At 36.5% G+C, this 22,349-nt stretch overlaps 2 protein-coding genes across 2 annotated transcripts in view; one reads left to right on the forward strand and one right to left on the reverse strand.

Annotated features, from left to right (window-relative positions):
* The window catches only part of CDH18 (cadherin 18), a 1,599,127-nt gene that overhangs the window by 133,069 nt on the left and 1,443,709 nt on the right, over positions 1–22,349 (forward strand). The gene's annotated exons all lie outside the window — the stretch shown is intronic.
* On the reverse strand, positions 18,756–19,130 carry LOC138171758 (high mobility group protein HMG-I/HMG-Y-like). The gene has a single exon (XM_069101392.1). The coding sequence runs from the start codon at positions 19,042–19,044 to the stop codon at positions 18,757–18,759; it is 288 nt and encodes a 95-aa protein (XP_068957493.1). The 5' UTR covers positions 19,045–19,130; the 3' UTR covers position 18,756.

The raw sequence follows: 22,349 nt of genomic DNA on the forward strand, positions 1-22,349 counted from the left end.
CCTCTTAATTTCCAAATCTTTACTAACATTCAAAAATGTGCTATAAATACTTTGCCATTAGAAAAGAGCTGCTATAAATATGTGTGTACATGTAGGTACTTTTCCTTTAAAAAAATTCTTTTGGGATACAGAGCTAGTAGTGGTATTGCTAGGTCAGTGGACATGCATGGCTTTATAGCCCTTTGGGCATTGTTCTGAATATCTCTACAGAATGGTTGAATCAGTCCACAGCTCCATCCACAGTACATCAGTGTCACAATTTCACAAATTCCTTCCCACATTTATCACTTTCCTCTTCTGTCATATTATCCAATCGGATAGGTATGTGGTAGAATTCCAGAGTTGTTTTAGTTGGTTGGTATTTCTCTAATCACTAGTAATTTAGAGCATTTTTTTCATATAATCATTGATTTGATTACTTTGTCTGAAAACTGCCTGTTCAAATCCCTTCAATCCCTATCAATAGGAGAATGGATCTTATTTTGTATAAATTTGCCTCAGTTCTCAGTATATTTGAAAACATGAGGCCTATATCAGAGATAATTGCTGAAATTTTTTCCCCCACACTGAAGACTGCTATGTATATCCCTCCATTCTATGTCCCTCTCCCTCCCCATTTATTCTGCTCTCTCCTTTGACTCTGTCCATCCTCAAAACGGTTTTGCTTTTCTGACTATTGCCTCCCCCATCGTCCTTCCCTCTGTCCTGTTACCCTCCCCCTTTTCTTATTCTCTTTCCCTCCTACTTGAACCCAAATGAGTGTGTATGTTAATCCCTCTTTGAACCAGTTCCAGTGAGAGTAACATTCAATTGCTCCTGCCTACCTTCCCCATCTCACTCTTCACTGTAAATGATATTCTGTGCCTCTTTGTGAGTTTACCCCATTCTTCCTTACCTTCCCTGATAATCGCAGTGCATTCCCCTTTTTTTCCTCTTTTTTCACCCCTTTTTAATTTTTTAAGATACCATCCAATTATATTCAATTCACCCTACACACACACACACAAATACACACACACACACACACACACCTAACTGCCTGAATAATAGGAAAGTTCTGAGGAATTACAAGTAATATTTTTCCATTATATTCAACTAACCCCATATATAAAAATATATCAAGAGACAGTATCATGATGTTCTTTGGAAATGTTGCTCATGCTACCAAAGACGAATATTCTCATTTATAGAGTTCCAATTCATCAGCTTCCTACTTTCTGACACTCTCCTTGACACGCTAAAGTAATGTTTCCTTATCAGAAGAAAAGCCTTTAATGTGGTGGGAAAGAAAGGATTATGACATTTTATATGATGATGATGTCTTAAGCACAAAGAATAAGTTTGATGATGTAGGTATTTATAATATAACCATACACAATGAACAAATATTTAATAAGCACCTCACTTATGCTAGACAATTCTGAATTTATAGACATGTACTCATGTGTTATATATTAGAAAATGTAGATTATATAGGGCATATGGTTTTGATTCCACATACGTATGGAAAATATTGATTAAAGATTTTCAGTATGAATCAATAATAATAATAATTCAATATTTTAAACATTTGGATGCAATATTTCTGGAGGTATATTTCTAACTTAAAATATTAGGATGTTAAAATACTGGAAAGGATAAAATATCCAACTTTTTGTGAAATAAATTTTTGACATTTTCAAAAGTGCAAGGTTTACCAGAAAGAAATGACATTGAAGACAATGACAGGCAGGACAGCCAATCAGCCCTTTAAAGATGTGTCACAGAAGCAAAAGGCAGCTCCAAATTCAACTGCCAAAGTTTTAGGAGGCTAAAAAGTTGAATGTTAGAGTTTGACATTTGTATCTTAAATTAAAGGACAAGTTGAAGAAACTTACAGTATTTAGTCTTATTCATTATTATTTCCAGTCTCTGAAATTACTGATTATTTTCTTGAAGATGACATTTTATAATGCAGACTAGTTGTAATCAAGAATTCATGTTGCCTAGGTATATCAAATAAAAGAAATAAGTAAAGTCCTTGATAAACTATGCTCAAAAATCTTTCTGTGACATCTTTTTATAGAATAGCTGATATACATCAGTCAAATGCTGCAAGAAATGCATGTAGCCATAGTCTTAATTTTATTAAGAATACTCATTTGATGGACTGGCAATGTTAAAACAATGCTAAAACTTTTTGCCAATTGGGAGGGAAGAAAAGAGGATGCATAGTTTAGAAAAATTCAGTCCCTGGCCTTATGACCAGGTATCATGGATTCCTTTATGTTATCATTTATTCCATTTCTTCTGAGTGAGTCATCCTTGATAACATGCTATAACCTGCTCATCATGTATCTCTCCATTCATCTTTGGGTCAAATACATAACATTGTAGGCTAATGATTTGAAAGTAGAAAGGACCTCTATCCATAATTCACAATCAGATAGAATAACAATAAGAATGGTTGCAAGAGTTAGATATTTGTGATAGTGAGCAGTCTAGAATCATTAAAAGTAGGCTGTGCAACTCAAAGCAGTCTTCTAATTCTTCATTCAGAACTTTGTCAAACTATGTTCCAGATCAAGGGGCATTCCAAATCTCCCATCTCAACCAGTGAACCAAGGAGAATGTGTGAAGGTGTAGTTAGTGCTACAAAGGTTGGCCAGCTGGACTATATCATTGGTGGGGAGTCAACATTCTATAATCAATAGTAGAGTGGGAGAGGAAGATAGGATGAAGGGGAAATTTGTTGCATACAAAACAGTTATTCCAGAGAGGATAGTGGAAAGAATTAGTTATCTTGGTTTGAATTTTGAGGAGGGTTGGGAAGATGAGAACAAAAAACCAACTGGTGGGGGTGTGGGATGGGGTTTGGATGATGACCTACAGACACTCAATCACTGGCATGTGTAGGGTATGACTTGGTATATTAATGTTCAGCGTGGAGTGGAAAGTACCACTTCTTTTTATAAAGGAAGCTGGATATCAGACTAGAGAAAAGTACAATATGAAATAGGAGAACCAAAGTCAGATTTGAGGCCCAAATTCACTACTCCTTTTGGTGCAGCAGGAGAAGAAATAGTCTATACCTCATTGACTTTAATTTTCCTCTTTTCTCATGGGATAAGATCAGAGACTTAGAAATGGTAGGAAGGTATGAAGTCATTTGATCCAGCCCTCTCATTTTACAGATGAGAAAAGAGACACAAAGAAGTTAGTTGAGTGACGTGCCTAGGATCACCCAGACAGTGTAGGTCAGAGCCAGGGGCTTGAACCCAGATTCTCTTACACCAACTCCAGCCCTTTTCCTACTCTACTATGCTTCAACTTTCAGTTATTTATTCCTAAAAGACTAGGGTTTCCTATCTTACTTAAGTTGGAAGCATAGGGACTACTCATAGTCTTCATCACATTTCCATTCTTTTGATCATGGGAGCTCTTACTTCTGCTTCTAACCAGGACCAGTTCATCATTCTTAGGTAACTTTGTTTTACATTGTGTGTAGGAGATATCAGAATATCATTCAGTTTAAGCCAGGAGAACTGAGTTTAAATCTGGTCTCAGCCACTTAGTAGTTGTACTATCATGAGTAAATCATAGAATATCAGAGTTAGAAGTGACCCAAGAAATCATCTAGTCCAGATTTTAATAACATATCTGACAAGTGGACTTAGAAGCCACTTGTGGGGAAAGCCAATTACCTCTCAAGGCATTCTATATGTGGACAGTTTTAATTTTTAGGATAATTTTCCTTTATGGTCTGGGATGAGGAAGTTCTGGGATGGGCAATTATAGCCAGAGCGACAAATTTGGTCTGCTGCCTTTTTTTGTACTGCCCAGAGTTAAGAACGATTTTTATATTTTAAAATTCAACCATTCTTAGTTCTAGGACAGTATAAAACAGTTTGTTGGCTGAATCTGTCCCATTGGCCATAGTTTAGACCTATGATTTGATTGTTTTGGGGTAACTTCAGTATAGGAACTTGATTTACCCATAGGACAACAGCTCATGCATAATTTATGGTGTTAGGCAATTTCCTGGGACACTGAGAGGTTAAGTGAAATTGATAGTATTTATCAGAAGCAGTGATTAAACCCAGGGCTTCCAGACTCAAAGGACAAACCTATGTTCATTATACTAAATGTTCTCCTCTTTTAACTCTTTTCTATTTATTTTTGTTCTTTTCTTCTCTTTTCTCTCACCCTCCCTGAAATTGTCCACAGCCCAGAAGTCTGAATTGTCTAGGGTTACACAATCAATATCTGTCAGATCAAGGACTTACACACAGGTGCCCCTCCCTGTGGATTAAATTTTCTATCCCCTAACAATACCACCTTTCTGTAATTTACATCACTGCTCCTCTCATTAACAGGCTCAGTTACTTTACTTAAGAAATAAATATAATTCTTGAATTAAATAGCTCATTTTTATAATGAAGAAACTGCTTTGAAAATTTTAAAAATAGTATAAAAATGTGCTTATTTACATAATGTCAAACATCATGAATAAGATGAAACAGAATTGAATATTCTGTTTGTGTTGACCAGAACAGTATAAAAATGTTAAAGCAAAAACTAATGGAAAAACCAGAATTATTGATCATTCTTTTATAAAATACAATCCAGCCCAAAAAGATTTCTAAAGCTTGGATTTCTACTAATGTTTACCGCCAAAGACAAAAAATATCAAGACTTGATAAGGTAATTAATATGTGTATGCATATGGTTACATATGTATGTATAATATATATATATGTATATATATTCTTCCTATTGGCAACAATAAAAAGGGTTTTAGTTAATTTACCAGAAGAATTTGATACAGTATGAAATGTTATATTATTTTGATGATAAAATTAGCAAAGTAAATGCACAACTAATTTGAAGGGACGGGGTAGATATTTACCCTGGAGGTAAACACAAGAGGTTCTGAGTTTTTAATGAAACTTGAAATGGAATTGGATGACAGGATATAATTGACTTTTCTGAAAAGAAAACAACAAAAAAGTAAAAATGCATACATATTTCCTGAAAAGCATTGTAAACATATAAATTTTGCAAAGAGAAAGAAAGATTATAAGTGCCAACAAAGTCATTTGTTGTTTTTTTTTTTACCAGTCTATGATAAAATATCATCCCATTACAATTTACATTTTTTTCTGTATTCTTTTTTCACATTCTCATCATTTTGTGTGAATATGGATCAGTCATTATGAGAAGTTTAGGAACACTGAAATTATTTTACTTGACTCACCTGAAAAATAAAAAAAAAGAATTATCCCTATATCACAGGAATATTCTGTGACTTGAACAATATTGCTAGTTAGCATCAGAGGGATTCTGCCCAGCTCACTGCTTAGAATGAGGGTAAATAGGTAGAACTAGATTGGAATTTAGAAAATCCAATTTTCTTTAGAGAACTCCATAATTATTTTTATTGCCAATAAATCATTCCACTTTTTAAAGTAAAATGGGGACCATATCAAATTACGTAGTCTTTAAAAAAAAAGAAAATAATAGCACATTTTTATTAGGTTACCTAACATTGCAAAAGGAATGTTTAATTTCTCATTGATACATATTTAGTTTTTTGTAGGAAATTCATATATTTCTTAATAAATGTGGGAGTGACACAAGGATTGAAATAGTGAAATGCTAAAACAAGGAAATTTGGATTCCTATTGCTTCTACTAAACATTTAGCATATGCCACCCCACTTACATCAGCAACTGAGAGGCTACTCACAAGTTAAAATGTATCATAACATATATTTTTATTTTTGTAAGTGCTTTTCTGGGATCTCATAAAGTCTTCAATGTTTAAGTGTATTTATGATAAACCCAAAGGCAGCAAAACATGTTTAAAATGAATTGTTGATAATCCCTTAGTGTAAATAAAATATCTTTATTATTCTAGATTTTAGAAAGCATTATGATTATAAAACTATTTTAAGTAATTAATAAAAGACCTAATTAGGGGTGGCCAGGTAGCACAGCGAGTAAGAGCACCGGCTCCAGTGTTGAGAAGACCTGGAGATCTAATCCCGGGCTCAGACACTTAGCACCCACCCAGAAACACTTGGCAATGTAACCTTGAGCAAGTTACTTAACCCCAATTGCTTAGGGGCGGCCAGGTGGCTCAGCGTAAGAGCGCCGCCTCCAGTGTCAGGATGACCTGGATCAAATCCGGGCTCAGATACTCAGCACCACACCCAGAAATAACTGGCCATGTAACCTTGAGCAAGTTACTTAACCCTGATTGCTTTAAAAAAAAAATAAAAGACCTAATTTACTTATATTTAAATGCTGTATTAAGCAATTTTGCTAAAAATCATGGCACCTCAGAATTGGAATGAAGCTTAGATGTCATTCATCCCAACATATACCTGGACAGTGATTTTCTGATTGTCCTGTTCCCTAAGTATGGCTATTTCCTGAACTCAAGTCATGTGCTCTTTTTTCTCTTACTGACCTCATCAGTTTCCAGGAGTTTAATTATCAAATTTATTAATTCAGATCTATGTATCCAGTTTCATTCTTTCCCCTCAGTTTAGTCCCAAATCACCAAGTACCCTTCAGGCATTTCAAATTGAATGTACCAGAGACATTTCAAACTCAGTATGTCCAAAAGAAAACTCATTATTTCCCCCTCAAACCCTATTGTTCTTTTAAACTTCAGTATTTCTCTTAAGGGAATCATTGTTCTTCTAGTCTCTGGTGTTCATTACCTTGGGCTTATCCTTAAATATTTATTTTTCCTCATGTCTTAAATCCACTCTGTGACCAACTCTTCATCTCTCACATCCGATCTCTTCTCGCTGCTCACATAGGCATCACCTTAGGTTCAGTCCCTCATCACATCTCAAGTAAATTATTTCAACAACCTCCTAACTAGTCTCCATACTTTGAGTATCTCCACACACTAGTCTGTCTTCTTCACTGCTTCCAATGTGATTTTTCTTAAGCACAAATTTTTCTATATCACTCCCTTATTGAACAAATTCCAGAGACTTCCTATTATCTCTTGAATCAGATATAAACTCTTCTCTTTTGATTTTAAAGCTCTTTACTACCTCTGCAACATCTGTTTTCTCTGCATAAGTATATATTACTCTCTCCCTGCCAGACTTTTTCTTTCCAGCCAAGCTGTCTTCCTCTCTTTTCCTCACACTTAGCATTCTTCCCTTCTTTGTGTGGGCTGTCCCCTAAACTTGGAATGTACCCCTCCTTACCTTTACCTCAAATAATGTCTCCCTTAAAGATGTAACTCAGGCACCACTTTCTATATGAAGCCTTCTTTGGCCCCACTAACAGCTACTAAGGCTTTTCCTTCAAAACTACTTTATATTAAACCTTTTTTCTTATTTATTTTGTAGATCTTTTCACACCTCAATCCATCACCTATTTTCCAGCCTATCCATCAATTAATTTATCACTCTACCTATCCATCTATTGGTCTCTCCTCTATTGATTTGTCTATATAGCTGTCTATTCACCTATGTGTGCTCCCTATTAATATTTAATGCACTTTTCTATTATTTTAATTCCCAAGGTTGTTCCCACATTACAGGTGCTTAATACACAATAAATGTGTAATAAATAAATTGTTGGCATATTTCTCTGGCCTCTGCTTTAAGCCTAATATGGGGAAACTCCCCACCTCAAGAAACAGTACTTTGGGAAAGCTCATCTTTTATATGAAGCTAAAATCTGCTTCTGTACTGCTTTAGTAACTGTTCTTGGTTCAACTGTTAGGACCAAGAAAATGATCCTCATTTGTTTTCCATATAACAACTCTGCAGAAAGCTGGTCTCATCTTTTCAACTAACTCTTCAAACTAAATATCATTTTTTAATATAACCTTCTCTAAAGTTGTTTCCATTTTTCTCATCATTCCACTTGCTCACTTTTTAATCGCTCTAGTTCTTTGATGTCCTTCCTAAAATGTGGAACTCAATAAGAGAAAATGGTAATGTCAAGAAAAAGCAAGATTACCATATTCCTTGATTCTACATGATGTTTTATTAATACTACCTTCATTGTTATGTCATACCTTTGCTATGTCTTTTGGAGACTTTCATATAACACAGGTGGATAATTTGAAATAAAAGCCCCAAATCATTGCATATAAACTCTTAATTTGGCCAGACCTTCTCTATATCCAGTCATAGATAGTGCCAAAAAGATCCTATGAATTCCACAATAGTATAGTAAAATTACATAAAAAGATTCAGTCCTAGGTGATGATAGAGCATTATAAGAGTCATGACTGAATGTCAGTTAAGATGTGATTTACGTGTAGTAGTTTATAGCAGAATTTCAAATTAGTAGGGAGACTATTGGCACCATTGCATTAGACAACTTAAAATAAACTGATATAAAGCAGGAGTAAACCTTTGCTTATATAATCAATTATATGTATTCTAGTTGTGATTCAGAGGAATTGTGCAGGAGTAAAAATAATTTCATTTTCTGTTTACCCTTTCTAGTCTCTGATATATCACAAAGATAAAGTAGACCTGGACTGCTTTGCAGAGTATTTTTTTTTAATTTCCATTTTCTATTTCTTAAAAGAAAAACCCTTTATTTCCTTGACATGTTTTTATTTGTCCATTTAATGATTAAATGAACAAATGTTGAATTTCTCCTACATGTCTCTTCCATAAATGGAAACAAGATAATGGTTGGGCAAAGATCAGTGAATATGGAATCAACAAATTTGAGTTCAGCACAACCTATAAGATGTGTGATCTTAGTCAGCATACTCAACTTCTTTGAGCCTCAGGTTATTTTTGTTTTTGTTTTTGCTTTTTGCAGGGGGCAAGGCAGGGCTATTGCAGTTAAGTGACTTGCCCAAGGTCACACGACTAGTTTTTGTGTTGAGTGTCTGAGACCAGATTTGAACTCAGGTCCTCCTGACGCCAGGGCCGGTGCTCTATTCACTGTGCCACCTAGCCACCCCTGAGCCTCAGTTTTCTGATATGTAAAATGGGTACAGTATTTGCATTTCCTACCTCATAAAGCCATGGTGAGTATCATGTGAAAGAATTTATATGAAGTAACTTTTTAAGTTGTAGTATTACATTAGTATCTCCTTTGATTTGTATTGTATTATTGCCATAATCTTAGCTTAACTTCTACACATCTTATACTTGAAATCTTATGTTTCTTTGACAGTTATAATGTACAGGACAAGGAAGGTGATACTTCTGTTATACTTTGCCCTAGTCATCCTGCATCTGGACTACTATATTCAGCTCCAAACACCATTATTTTAGAACAGATATTAATAGAAAATTTCTAAAGGCAGAAGAATTAATAGGGATATCAATACTTCTTTATTAATTTGGTTGATTCCCTAAGTTGGCCTTGAGGTCATTTGATTCAAGAAGTGTTTGTTAAAGCATGTTGTTATGTGCCAAATGAAGATTGTATAAGGAACTAGGGTCATTTAGAATGAAGAGCAGACCTTCACCAAATTTTATGTGGAAGAAGTACATTTATTGGAGTAGGAATAAAACTTAGGGTCAGGGTGGAAGAAGAAGTAAAGAATGGAAATTTTAGAAAAAAAATAGAAAGTTAAGTTCCATGTAAGAATAAAAAATTAAGTGGCCTTTTCCCAAATAAAATAGACCAACTTCCAGTAAGTTCCCTGTCACTAGAGGTCTTCAAGGAAATTTTTTGTTTGAAATTTTATCTTATTAGATTTTTCCCATCCAAATTTCACTAGAGTCATGCTTTCAGGTTGAGACATCAATTAATTTAATCTTTGGATCTGGTTATTCAATAGTATCTGAATCCATACTAATATCTGGTCTCTTTCATTGTACATTTCTGTAAAGACATAATAGTAATTTCATCAAAAGCCTTATTAAGAAATACAGTTATATCATGGTTTATAGATTTCTACCTGCACTTATCCTCTCTTTTATTCTTTTTACCATGATAGAAAGAGATGACATGCATACCCTGCAAGGTCAGCTTTCCTTATTTTGAGGCACTTAACAACCTCTCTCCATTGTCAACAAATAAATTTAAATGAGTTAATGTGAATTAGAGGCTCCCCCATACTATGTCTTCAATTTCATCTCTAGTCTAATCTCCTACATTTACCTACATGAGTTCTCTGCTTTAAAGGACCTAGTGTAGTAACCTAAATATATCATGCTAGTCTCATTTTTCTCTACTATTGATCAAATTATTTGCTCACTTTGTAGGCCTCCCCTACTACATTCTACTAACTACCCTTCCTTCACAACTTTTTCAGGTTCCAAATATAAAACATCCTCCAATAAGCCTTTCCATGGAAGCTGTAACACAGAGAAAATCCTGTCTTCTTTATTCCTGTAATACTCTACTGGGAGCTCTCATTTACTTAGTTAACATATTATTGTTACACACTTACATACACACACACACACTTTCCTGTTTCCACAGTTGCCATGTACATTCTCTATAGATAAGGATCAAATCTTGTCCATTTTTATATATCAATATAAAACACAGTGCTTTAGGCACAGAAGCAATTCCTAAATGGGTAACAAAGTGCTGATTGAGTGGTTGATTAAGGAATTTAGATGAAAATTAAAAAAAATAATAAAAAGATTAGAAGGTAAAAGTATAAACAAATGCTAGTTAATTCAACTGATAAATCTTATATCTAGTCATTCACTAACATTTTATAAGTGTACAATTGAATATTTATGTTGATATCTTTAAATAGTTAAATATTTTAAATATGGGGAATTTATATTAATTCAAATTCTTGATGAATTGGTAATAGTATAATAAGAGTGATAGATGATTTATGCATAGTACTTAAAAGCTGGCATTATAGATAAGAAATTTCTATCTCTGGAAATAATATAATTTTATTTTGTATTATACATCATACTTCATATGACATATATATATATGGCATTTAATATATATGAAATATGTTTTACTATAATTTATTTTGCTGTATACATTATTTTTTGGTTTTGTCACTCCATTGATGTGTCTCATAGGTCCACCATGCTTTCTTGTATTTTTGTCTATTTCTTTGGTTGTTCTAACCAGTATTTTGATGATGGCTATTGGAAAAATTTAACTAATCTTGTCCTCTGAATATGTTGTCTTTCACACACATTTATATACATATGTGCCAATAAACATGTATACACATTCAAGAGTAAGTTTCTTTGAAAATTTACAGTATAATTCATATAAAATTTCATATTTGAACTTCTCCACTTGAATATCCTGCACATTTTTATCTTAGAGCGGCAAAAATCAGAGGGAACCTATTATGAGTCTGTAACAGCAAGCACCATAGCATGCCCAGGATGGCTGCTAGCACAGGTTCTTTGATCAGCTTTACTAAAGGAAAGTAACTTTAAAGGGGTCAACAACCTTTAATTGAATATACACATATGCATATGTACAAAAATGCACACACATAGATCCATATGCGTGTGTGCTTTTCATTCAGTTCAGGGGAAAAAGTCAGCAGCCTGAACTTCAGGAAATACAAACAGAAATAATAAGCAATATGAACTGAAATTACAAGCAGACAAAAAATACAGAGAAAATAACACAATTCAACAGAACAACAAACAGGGCTTCTAGCTGTCTGACCATTACATGCATACATAGTTAGTTACCAGAGAGAGAAACATCAACATCTGGGATTTCAAAGCCAGGGGACTCAATGACTACCCAGAATCTTATCTGGCCAAATCATACAACTTGTCCCATAGAGTGAGCCCCAAAGCAAAACCTCACTTCAAGTTACACACACACACACACACACACACACACACACACACACACACTTCTCATATATATAGATATAGATATATGACTTATTTTGTTTGGCCCCAGAGTGTAAGGTTCTAGAGGTAAAGAGATGGTTTCATGGTCAGGAAAATGTTCATAACACAATTGTCCAATGGGTTACTTCAAGAGGTGATAAGTTACACTTCCATGGAGGTCTTCAAGCTGAATGGTCACTTGCCAGGTATGTTAGACTGTTGATTCAATTCTCAGTGGGGCTTGAATTAGATTGACACTGTGGTTCCTTCCATTTTAACATGCTATGATTTTATCAACAATGCTGTTATATATAGGGTATAAATACAATTTCCTCCATTTTGTGGATGAAAAAACTAAGATTGAGAAAAAAACCAAATGACTTGTCGTGTAGATAAGAAGTGTATGAGATGGGAGTTAAATTCATCTTTCTGCTTCCAGGCCCAGCATTCTACTATCCAACTTTCCTTTATAGCTTGCTAGAAATTTATAAACTGAGCTATTTGACAACAGAGGCCACAGTAACCATCGGTAACTTCCACACCAGAATAAGACAACAGAAGACTTTAGGGAAGGCTAGGTGGCACAGTGAATAGAGCATTGGCCCTGGAGTCAGGAGAACCTGAGTTCAAATCTGACCTCAGACATAACACTTACTAGCTGTGTGACCTTGGGCAACTCACTTAATCCCAATTACCCAGCCTTCCCCCTCCAAAAACAAACAAAACAAAACAAAAAGAAGACCTTAGAGGTAGAATTTGGTAGTACAGTTTCTACCACAAATATTAATTTACACAGAAAATAAAAGGAATTAAAATTCCACTAAAATAAATGTTGTAAAAGATTCCTTTGGGTGTGGAACCAAGATGGTGGAGTAAAGAAAGGGACTAACCTGAATTCTGGAATTTTCTCCAAAACCCCTCCAAATACCTCTAAATTATTCTAAAATTCTAGAACAGGAAAACAGATGGAGTGAAAGTTTTCCAGGCCATGAAAATTTAGAAGGTAAGCAAGAAATGTCTGTTGCACCATTGTGAGAATGGATCACAGTTCAACACAACCCACACCAGTGCAAAACAGGTCCCAGAAGACTAGAAAAAGACATCATGGGTGACTGAATCAGTCGCAGCAGTAGCAGTTTCCAGGCTTCTTAGTCCATAGACTGTAAGGGGGTCTGACAACTGGTCAAAGGATCCTTATGCTAGTACTGGGAAGGGGCTGTTTGCATTGCTTATTAGCTCCTGGGCAAGAAGGAGCATTAGCATACCAGAGCTTGCAGGCTGTAAGGTATCTGGGACCCTCCTCACAGTTCCAGGATGGAAGAGAGTGTTTGTAGTTGCTCTCAGCCAGTGCAGGGTGCAGGAGAGGAGTAAACAGACTTCTTCCTAAATTATACTACCTGAGATCTGAAAACCTGCAGGTTTTCACACTTACATTGTGAAAATATACACTTACACACTTATATTGTGAAAACAGATGCACAAAAAACTGAAGATTGGGAAAGTACCCCCTCTATTCCAGAAGCAGAGCTACACTTTAGGATAGAATTAAAAGTCAAAAAAGAGGCTGGGCATTCAGCAAACAGCAAAAAACAATCTTGACTATTGAAAATGATTATGGTGACAGGGAAGATGAAAACACAAACTCAGAAGAAGACAACAAAATCAAAACTCCTATATGGAAAGCCTCAAGGAAAAATATGAATTGGCCCCAGGCCATGTAAGAGCTTAAAAAAAGATTTTAAAAATCCAAGTAAGAGGGGTTGAGGAAAAATTGGAAAGAGAAATGAGAGTAATGCACGAAAATCATGAAAAATAATTCAACAACTTGGTAAAGGAAACACAAGAAATACTGAAGAAAATAATACCTTAAAAAACAAAATAGATCCATTAGTAAAGGAGCCACAAAAATCCAGTAAAGAGAAGAATGCCTTGAAAAGCAGAATTAGAAAAATGGAAAAGGATATACAAAATTCACTGAAGAGAGGAACTCCTTAAAAAACAGAAGTTGAAAATTTCAGTAAGGAAAATAATTGCTTTAAAATTAGTATTGGGTAAATGGAAGCTAAGGACTTTACAAGACCAACAAATAAACAAATTAAAGGAATGAAAATATAGATGAAAATGTAAAATATCTCAATGGAAAAACAACTTACCTAGAAAATAGATCCAGAAAAGATAATTTAAGAATTATTGGGCTATCTATAATTCAGAGAACTTTTCTTTGCAATACTGAAGTATGTGGATTTCCCTCATATCTTTTCAAAATTTCTCAGTCTCAGTACTTCAAGAATAAAGGCAAAGAGTCAATTTTGATCTTATACAGTGGAATACCTATATGTTATAGGAATGGGAATCTGAAGATCTTCCCTGCCCCTAGGCTTCTGATAGGTTTAGGTGACTCTGAGAACCTTCCCTGATTTGAGAATATGCTCTGCCCCCTAATGGGATGAATGTGGTCACCTGGAGCCTATGGTGGGAGGGTTGTTCTTCAGGAACACACTCGCCTTGTTACTTTGTGATTGGGCAGTGGGTCACAAGGCTTGTGATGGTCTCTGACCTAGGAAAAGGCTATATATACCCTGATGTGAGGTTTTGCTGAGGGTGGGGCAGGGTGAGGTGGGGTGGGGTGGGGTGGGGGGGGGGGGGGGGAGAGGAGAGGGGGTTACTTTGGGAAGAGTTGTGTGATGTGGCCAGATGAGACTCTGGATAGCCATTGAGCCCTCCGGCTTTGAAAACCCAGATGTTAATGCTTCTCTCTCTGGTAACTGACTAGATATGGATGTAATTGTCAGACAGTGGGAAGCCCTGTCTGCTGATCTGTTTCTCTGTCTCCTTGTAACCTCTGTTTGTATTTTCTGAAGTTCAGGGTGCTGACTTTTTCCCCTGAACTAAGTAAAATGATATATGTTTGATTGATTAAAGTAAGATTGTTAACCCATTTATGAGTTGCTTTCCTTCGCAGAAGCAGTTCTAAGAACCTATGCTAGCAGCCACCCTGGGTGTGCTAGGGTATTTGCTGCCTATAAAAATCAGATTTGCAGGTTATTGAGTCAGTGATGTGATACAGCAGATAGAACACTAAGCCTAGATTCAGGAAGTTCTGCTTCAAATCCAGCTCCAGACCTTTACTAGATTTCTGACCATGAATAAGTCTCTTAATCTCCATTTGTCTCAGTCTTCAAGTTTAACAACTACCTCTCAGGCTTGCTTCCTAGTTTTAAATTAGATAATATCTGTAGATTTCCTAGCACGGTGCCTGGCATATTATAAATGCTCTATAAAATCTATTCCTTTTTCCATCAATTCCCAAGTTTGTCACTCCCTAGGAGAGTGCCTAGCATATAATGGGCACTTAATAAATGCTTGTTTTTGGTTTGCTTGATGTGTTGATGGATCCATGGTCCCTTGAGTAGGGATACTTCACAATCAGTACAGTTGATGACCTGTGTATGCCTCTTTATCCTATGCAGTTCACATTCACTTCTCATGATAAAACATTCTTTACTATCAGAGACATTATTCTGATATTTTAATATTTTCTAGGAACTAAAGTAGTGTGCAGGGGTGTTCATCTTGTTAGCCTGTATTCTGTTTATATGATTAATCTAAATGCTTTTCTAATAATTTCTTAAATAATTTCAGATGTAAGCTATTCCTTTTTAAGGATTTTTAATATTATTGTATTTTTCCAATTACATGCAAAGACAATTTTAGCATTAATTTTTACAGAATGTTGAGTTCCAAATTTTTCTCTCTTTCTCTCCTTTCACCTTACTAAAATGGCAAACAATTTGATATAGGTTATGTATGTGCAATCATTCAAAATATATTTCTATATTAGTCACTGTTGTGATAAAAGAAACAGACCAAATGGAAGAAAATATAAAGTAAAAAATAATATGCCTTGATCTGTATTCAGAGTCCACCTATTCTTTCTCTGGATGTATATAGTATTTTCCATAGTGTGATGCCTTTGAAATTGTCTTGGATCATTCTATTGCTGAAAAAACCTAAGTCATTCAGTTATTTATCACACAATGTTGCTGTTACTGGGTACAATGTTTTCCTGCTTGTGATTATTTTAGATTGCATCAGTTCAAAGAAAACTTTGGTGTTTCTTTTTTTCCCAAAAATCTGCCTGCTCATCATTTAAAAAAATTCATAATAGTATTGCATTATATTCATATACAACAGCTTGTTCAGTCATTCCTCAATTGATGGAGATCACCTCAATTTCCAGTTTTTTTGCTACCACAAAAAGAGTTGCTATATATATATATATTTGCTTTTTGGAGGGCAATTGGGGTTACATGGCTAGTTTGTGTGTGTGTGTGTGTGTGTGTGTGTGTGTGTGTGTAAAGTGTCTGAGGCCACATTTGAACTCAGGTTCTCCTGACTCCAGGGCTGGATGCTCTATTCACTGCTCCACTTAGCCACCCCAATAAGTATTTTTAAAGTAGATCCTTTTCTCTTTTTTTATCTCTTTGGGATATAGACCTAGTTATGACATTGTTGGATCAAATGTATGCACAGTTCACTTGCCCTTTGGGCATAGTTCCAAATTGTTCTCCAGAATGTTTGGATCAGTTCACAAGTATACCAACACTGAAAACCTCCTCTCCAACATATATTATTTTCCTTTTCTGTTATGTTAGCCAATCTGATAGGTGTGTGGTGCTAGCTCAGGGTCATTTCAATGAGCATTTCTCTAATCAAAAGTGATTTAGAGCATTTTAAACATTTAAAAATTAACTTATTTTTCATTTTCAACATTGACTTCCATGAGTTTTGAATATTCTCCATCTCCCTTTCTTCCCCCTCCCGAAGATGGCATACAATCCATTATAGGCTCTACATATACATTCTTATTAAACATATTTTCACAGTAATAATGTTGTATAGAAGAAACAAATGGGAGGAACCATGAGGAAGAAAAAAAAGCAAACAAAAGAAAAAAGAGAACAAATGCTATACTTTGATCTGCGAAAAAAGAGAACAAATGCTATACTTTGATCTGCACTCAGACTACCTACCTATTTCTTTCTCTGGATGTGGATGGAATTTTCCATCATGAGTCTTTTGGAATTGTTTTAGATCTTTTCATTCCCAAGAAGGGCTGAGTTCATCAGAGTTAATCATCATACAATCTGCTGTTACTGTGTACAATGTTCACCTCACTCAGCATCGGTTCATATAAGTCTCTCCACGTTTTTCTGAAGTCTGCCTCCTCATCCTTTCTTATACAGCACAATAGTATTCCATTACATTAATATACCACAATTTGTTCAGCCATTCCCCAATTGATGTGCATCCCCTCAATTTCCAGTTCTTGGCCACCACAAAAGAGCTGCTATAAATATTTTTGTACACGTGGGACTTTAGGATACAGCCCTAAAAGTAGTATTGCTGGGTCAAAAGGTATGCACATTTTTTAGCCCTTTGGGAATAGTTTCAAATCGCTCTCCAGAATGGTTGTCTGAACCTGCAACTCCAGTATAGAATTTGTCTGAATCTGTAACTCCAGTAGAGAATTTTTTTTCTTTTTTTTCCCCCAGAAATAAGGAATTAATTTTTATTCAAGGGGGGGAGGGGGGGGGGGGGGGGCGGCTCATGACAGTCTGGGACCACCCCTTCCCCATTTCGGCTGGACCTCCTTCCCTTAACCCTTCCAACTTAAAGATTACGAAAGGAGGGACTGATTAAAGTGGACAAGCAGCTCCCCTGGGGCCCACCTCCCCAAACAATGTCACTTTTTAATAAACTAGGCCTGGTGTTGGATATCTCCCCAAGCCCAATCCTTTGTGATGATGTGGGGAGGATGAGCAGAGTGGATGGAGTAGGGGTAGCAGGCAGGTGAACATGAGAAGCAACAAAACTGCATGGCTGAGTTTGGAAGCCATAGAATGTAAGAACAAAACTGTTTTAAAAAAGAAAACCAACAAAATGTGTTCAGAGGTAGATTGTGAACAGAGGGAAGATGTAACCAGCTCCTAGGGGGAGGGGGACGGGGATGGCATTCTGAAAGGAGAGATGGGGGGAGTGGGCAAGGAAAGATCCTTGAAAAAACATGCATTCCAAAGGCAAAAATCGCAGGACAAGGAAGGACAGCCCAGGGGAAATGAATAGGATTGTCAAGTCCCCTCCCTAGATCTCCTGAGCAGCAAGGAAACAGATGAATCAGACCCTCTCCCTTAGTGCCTGACACCCCAGGCTACAGGTCAGCCCCATTCCAGTTTGATGCTCAGGAAATACCAGAGTGTGGAGAGGGCAGGAGGGAAAAAGGGTGGGTATTGCCCCTGTGCTACTTTCTACTCTCAATAAGAAGTCTTCTCCCACCTTCACCCTTGGGACCAATCTTGACTGGGTAGAAGGTAGATAGAAAGGGTGGTGGGGGTACAGAATATCCCCAGACAGAAGTCTATTGAAGCTGAGCTCTTATGATCAAGATACTCAAACATCTGTCCTTCCCTCTTAAATCCTTTTGAGTTGGGGTGGGGGATGGGAAAGCAGGAACCCTGGTCCCATTCCAGGCGGACAAAGAAACAGGTGTCGGCAGCTAAGTCAAAAGGTTAGCTCTGTCCAAGGAAGGACGAATACAAAAGAAATCCCAATCCTGGGAAAGGGTGGATGGGTCCATGGATGGGTGTGGGAGGTGGGGGTAAGGAGGCAGGGAATGTCCCCAGAGGTTCAACCACCTGCTGCCTGCTTCACCCTGCCCAACACAATCCCCTATAGGGTGGCCAGGCTTAGTGTGAATATGTCCAATGTGTGAATGGGGAGGCATTTTTCCCAGGCAGGGCTATTATTTCTCTGACCAGTAAAACTAGAAAGGACAGACTGAGGGAAAGGAAAGGTGGGGGAAGAAAAATGCGGATTTAAAGATCAACATTGTTCTGTCTAGTCCCAGAATGAAAGGTCCGCTGCTGTTGTCATCGTTGTCGTCATCACGGGGAATAAGGTAGCGATTTAAGGAGGTTTGGTTACTGCTCCTCCTCCCAAGACTCCTGGGATATCCCTTCTTCCTCTTCTTTCTCCAGCTTTTTGCGTCTCCCTCTTGGTTTCCTCCCTGGTGCAGTGGTGGTTTTCTGGCCTTTCGCAGCTCCCTTGCTCTTACTGCCCTTTGGTCTGCCCCAGATCTCTCGGGAGTTGGTGCCTCCCTGGGCTTCTTGGGGTTGTTTTCGGGGTCGGCCCCTCCCTCTCTTCTCAGACCGGTCTTTCTCCTGCTTGGAGGCCTGAGGCTGGCTGGACTTTGAAGTAGATTCACTCATCCTCCCCTTTCTCTAATGAGAGGTGGTAAAGGGTAGGGGGATGGGTTCGGTAGCGGGCCGGCTTGGGTTGCAGGGAAGCAATGCTGACTTCGAACCAATGACCTCGCTAAGCGCTCCTCCCGCTGCAGCCGCTTCTTGCAAATGCGAATGCTCTTTTGGAGTGGCGCCAGCTGCAGAAATAGCCCCAGCTCACACTCCCAATTAGAGAAGCGCAGCCTGGCTTAGGAGAGCTTAAAAAAGCGAGAATTTGTTCATATGACTCTAGTCAGCTTTCATTCCTTTATCTGAAAGCTCTTTATTCATATCCTTTGACCATTTATCAATTGGGGAATGGCTTGTAGTCTTATAAATTCGACTCAATTTTCTATTTAGTTCATAAAGTAGGTCTTTATCCGCGACACTTGCTATAAAGATTATTTCATCTTTCTGTTTTCCTTTTTAGTTGGATTGGTTTTGTTTATATAAAAACTTTTTATTTATTTTAATCAAAATTACCTATTTTACATTTCATAATTCTACTTCTTGTTTGATCGTACATTCTTCCCTTCTCCACGGATATGACAAACTACTCCTTGCTCTACTAATTTGCATATGGCATCACCCTTTATGTCTAAATCATGTACCCATTTTGATTTTATCTTAACATGGTGTAAGATATTGGTCTGTAGCTATATTCTACCATATTATTTTCTAGCTTTCCCAGCAATTTTTTTTTTTCAAATAATGAATTCTTATCTCAGAGACTGGGGTTTTTGAGTTTATGGGGTAATCTCTTCCAGCCCCTAAACCCCATATATGAATCTTGTCAGTTGTACTGTTAAGAATAACCATCTGATTATTTTTTTTTGTATACTTCCCGGAACAAAGAAATCATTGTATTAGCAAAAAACAAACAAAAAAGAGAGGAACTTACTTTGTACTATGTGTTGTGCTGAAACACTGAGAATACAAATATAAAAATAAATGTAGTCCCTGATTCAAGAATCTTTCATTTTAATATTGAGAGACAACACATAGAGGGTGTTCTTGTCCATGTAGAGAAACCTTACTCCACAACTTACAGGCATGGTCAGTGGATAAGGAAACAGACTTATAGCAGACTCACAGCTTCCTGGAAGGAAGGCAGTGTTGATTTGATCACAGTTCTAGAACTGGAGTTGTGGAAGGGAAGGTTATTTGATCAGTGGAAGTATCATGCAGTATAATTTATTATAATACTGTACACTCTTGTGTTTATCTCTGTAAGTGAGTTCCAATGATGTACTTTTTCAAACTTTGTATTGGTTGACTCCTGGATGTTTAGGTACTTGTATTTATGATGCTAGAGTCCTGTATAAGTACTAATATGAGCAAAAGGGAGTTTTATGACTAATATGTTGCCTTTTAGCAGAAATCTTTTTAAAAATGTAGATTGCTTATCTTATTATGGAAGCAGTAAGTCCCAAATCGTGTTAAAATTTTCCTGTCCCTAGAAACCACAAGTATTTTGGGTACTTGTCCAATTGCATGGATTAATATTCACATATGAATCCATTGTAGTAAAAAAGCATGTTGTGGTAAATTTTGGGTACAAAAAAAAAATCCCAAAGGAAGTTTGTCTTGATCTCTAAGGGGATAACTTATGGTATAGGTGTGTGGAATGACTTGCAGTGAAGTTTCCCCATTCTGAATATCATATATACATTCTTATTACTTCCTTGTATTTTGTAACTAAGTTCAGTATTGTTTTCCCATATATATGTAAGTCATAGTGTATTTCCAGGTAATGTAAGAGCTATTGAGTATTAAAACAATTGATTGGATTAACTATTGAGACCAAATAAGAGGTGTTTTTAGTTTGGGGAAAGGAATAGTAGTGTGAGAGGTAACAAAGGGTTAAGTTTCTACAGAACTTCAAGGATTGCTGAAGGAGACTACTGATAAAAAGTAACAGACAGTAGCCTTGGGGGAGTTGAGGCAGTAGCCTTGGGAGGAAGTTGAGTTCTCAGAGAACTCCTTGATAATACTAAAATGAAGCAACTTAGAATGGAAGGAGCTAGCAGCAGCAGATGGAGTTGACCAATCAGGAAATTGACAGTGGCCTTGGGGCACCCAGGCCCAGATAAGGATGTATCTAGGTTAGACTGAAGGGGGTTCAGTATTCTGAGGTTGTTACTGTGCTTGTGCAGTGGACCTCATGTATTATGTATGTTATCTAACAAGATTACAGACTCATTAGTAATAATTAGGTTAATGTTTGGGAGGGTTGTGTAATCTTTGCTTATTTAACCCAGCTTTAGCTTCTGTACCTTGGCCTCCTCTCTCTTGGTGTTTTCCCAGAGACTGGACCACCCGCTTCTCCAGAGATTCTAATAAAACTTTCTACCTTCAATTTGAGAGGTCTCCAAGTAGTTAGTTTGGGTTAGGGTCTCTGTATCCCCCACACAGGGAATCTTAGAGAAATTATTTTGTATCCTATGTAGAATTTTATGTACAGGAAGCATTTGAATAGCCTTCTATACTAAGAGAATTATGTAAGAGTTCCCATCAATGAGTTTTCTCATCCAGGGGGAATAAGGGCAAGGGCTAGTTGATCCCATGTCTTAAACTACCATAGGAAGATCTCCTTGTGGGTTTGGAAACCTCAGGGTAGAACAAGTTTCTGTCTAAGACAGGAAGCTTATTGCTGTTTTTTCACCTTGTTTATTGAAAGAGATCATTTGCCACCAAGTATGGTATTGTTAAAAACTAAGTAAACAGTAATTTTTGGTAAACTTTGTGAAATATTCCTTATTTATTGAATCTACAAAACTTTAACTATGGGGGTAAGAGTGATTTTAGTCCCTAGACATGTCAGATTTTATAAGATAATGCCATATTGACTGTTTTGACCCTGTCCTATATAACACTGGGGAAGCAAATGGAAAAAAAAAAATTTATGCCTGCCCTGGGAAACTAGAGGATTCTTTTGAATTGGAGACCTGAAAGCTATGTTTGCAATGCACCATCACCAAACCTTCATTATGCTGACAATTAATAGCATTTGTAGTCTCATGGAGTTATTTATGATTTTCTTCTAGAGATTTTGATATCATTATCACATGTTTTAGTAGGACTGTGTAGATTAGAAATTTATGTGAAGCAAAAAAAAAATCTAGAGGTATTTCTCCGAATGAAATACTATCCTTTGTTGTTGTTTTTCTATCAGGAAATTATTTCACTTCTACCTGAATAATCCCTTTTGTAGCTATGATAATTGTTGGATTTTGCTTTCTGTGTTCTGATTAATTAGAATGGTAAATACTTTTTAAAACTTTAAAAAAAAA

This window comes from Petaurus breviceps, unplaced genomic scaffold (assembly GCF_028583685.1).
Source record: "Petaurus breviceps papuanus isolate PSGF00001 unplaced genomic scaffold, PetGlider_PUasm1.0 47, whole genome shotgun sequence".
In the NCBI taxonomy this organism is placed as follows: Eukaryota; Metazoa; Chordata; class Mammalia; order Diprotodontia; family Petauridae; genus Petaurus; species Petaurus breviceps.

Excerpts from the sequence above, each read along its gene's own strand:
- LOC138171758 (XM_069101392.1), bottom strand. The coding sequence starts at position 19,044 with ATGAGTGAATCTACTTCAAAGTCCAGCCAGCCTCAGGCCTCCAAGCAG.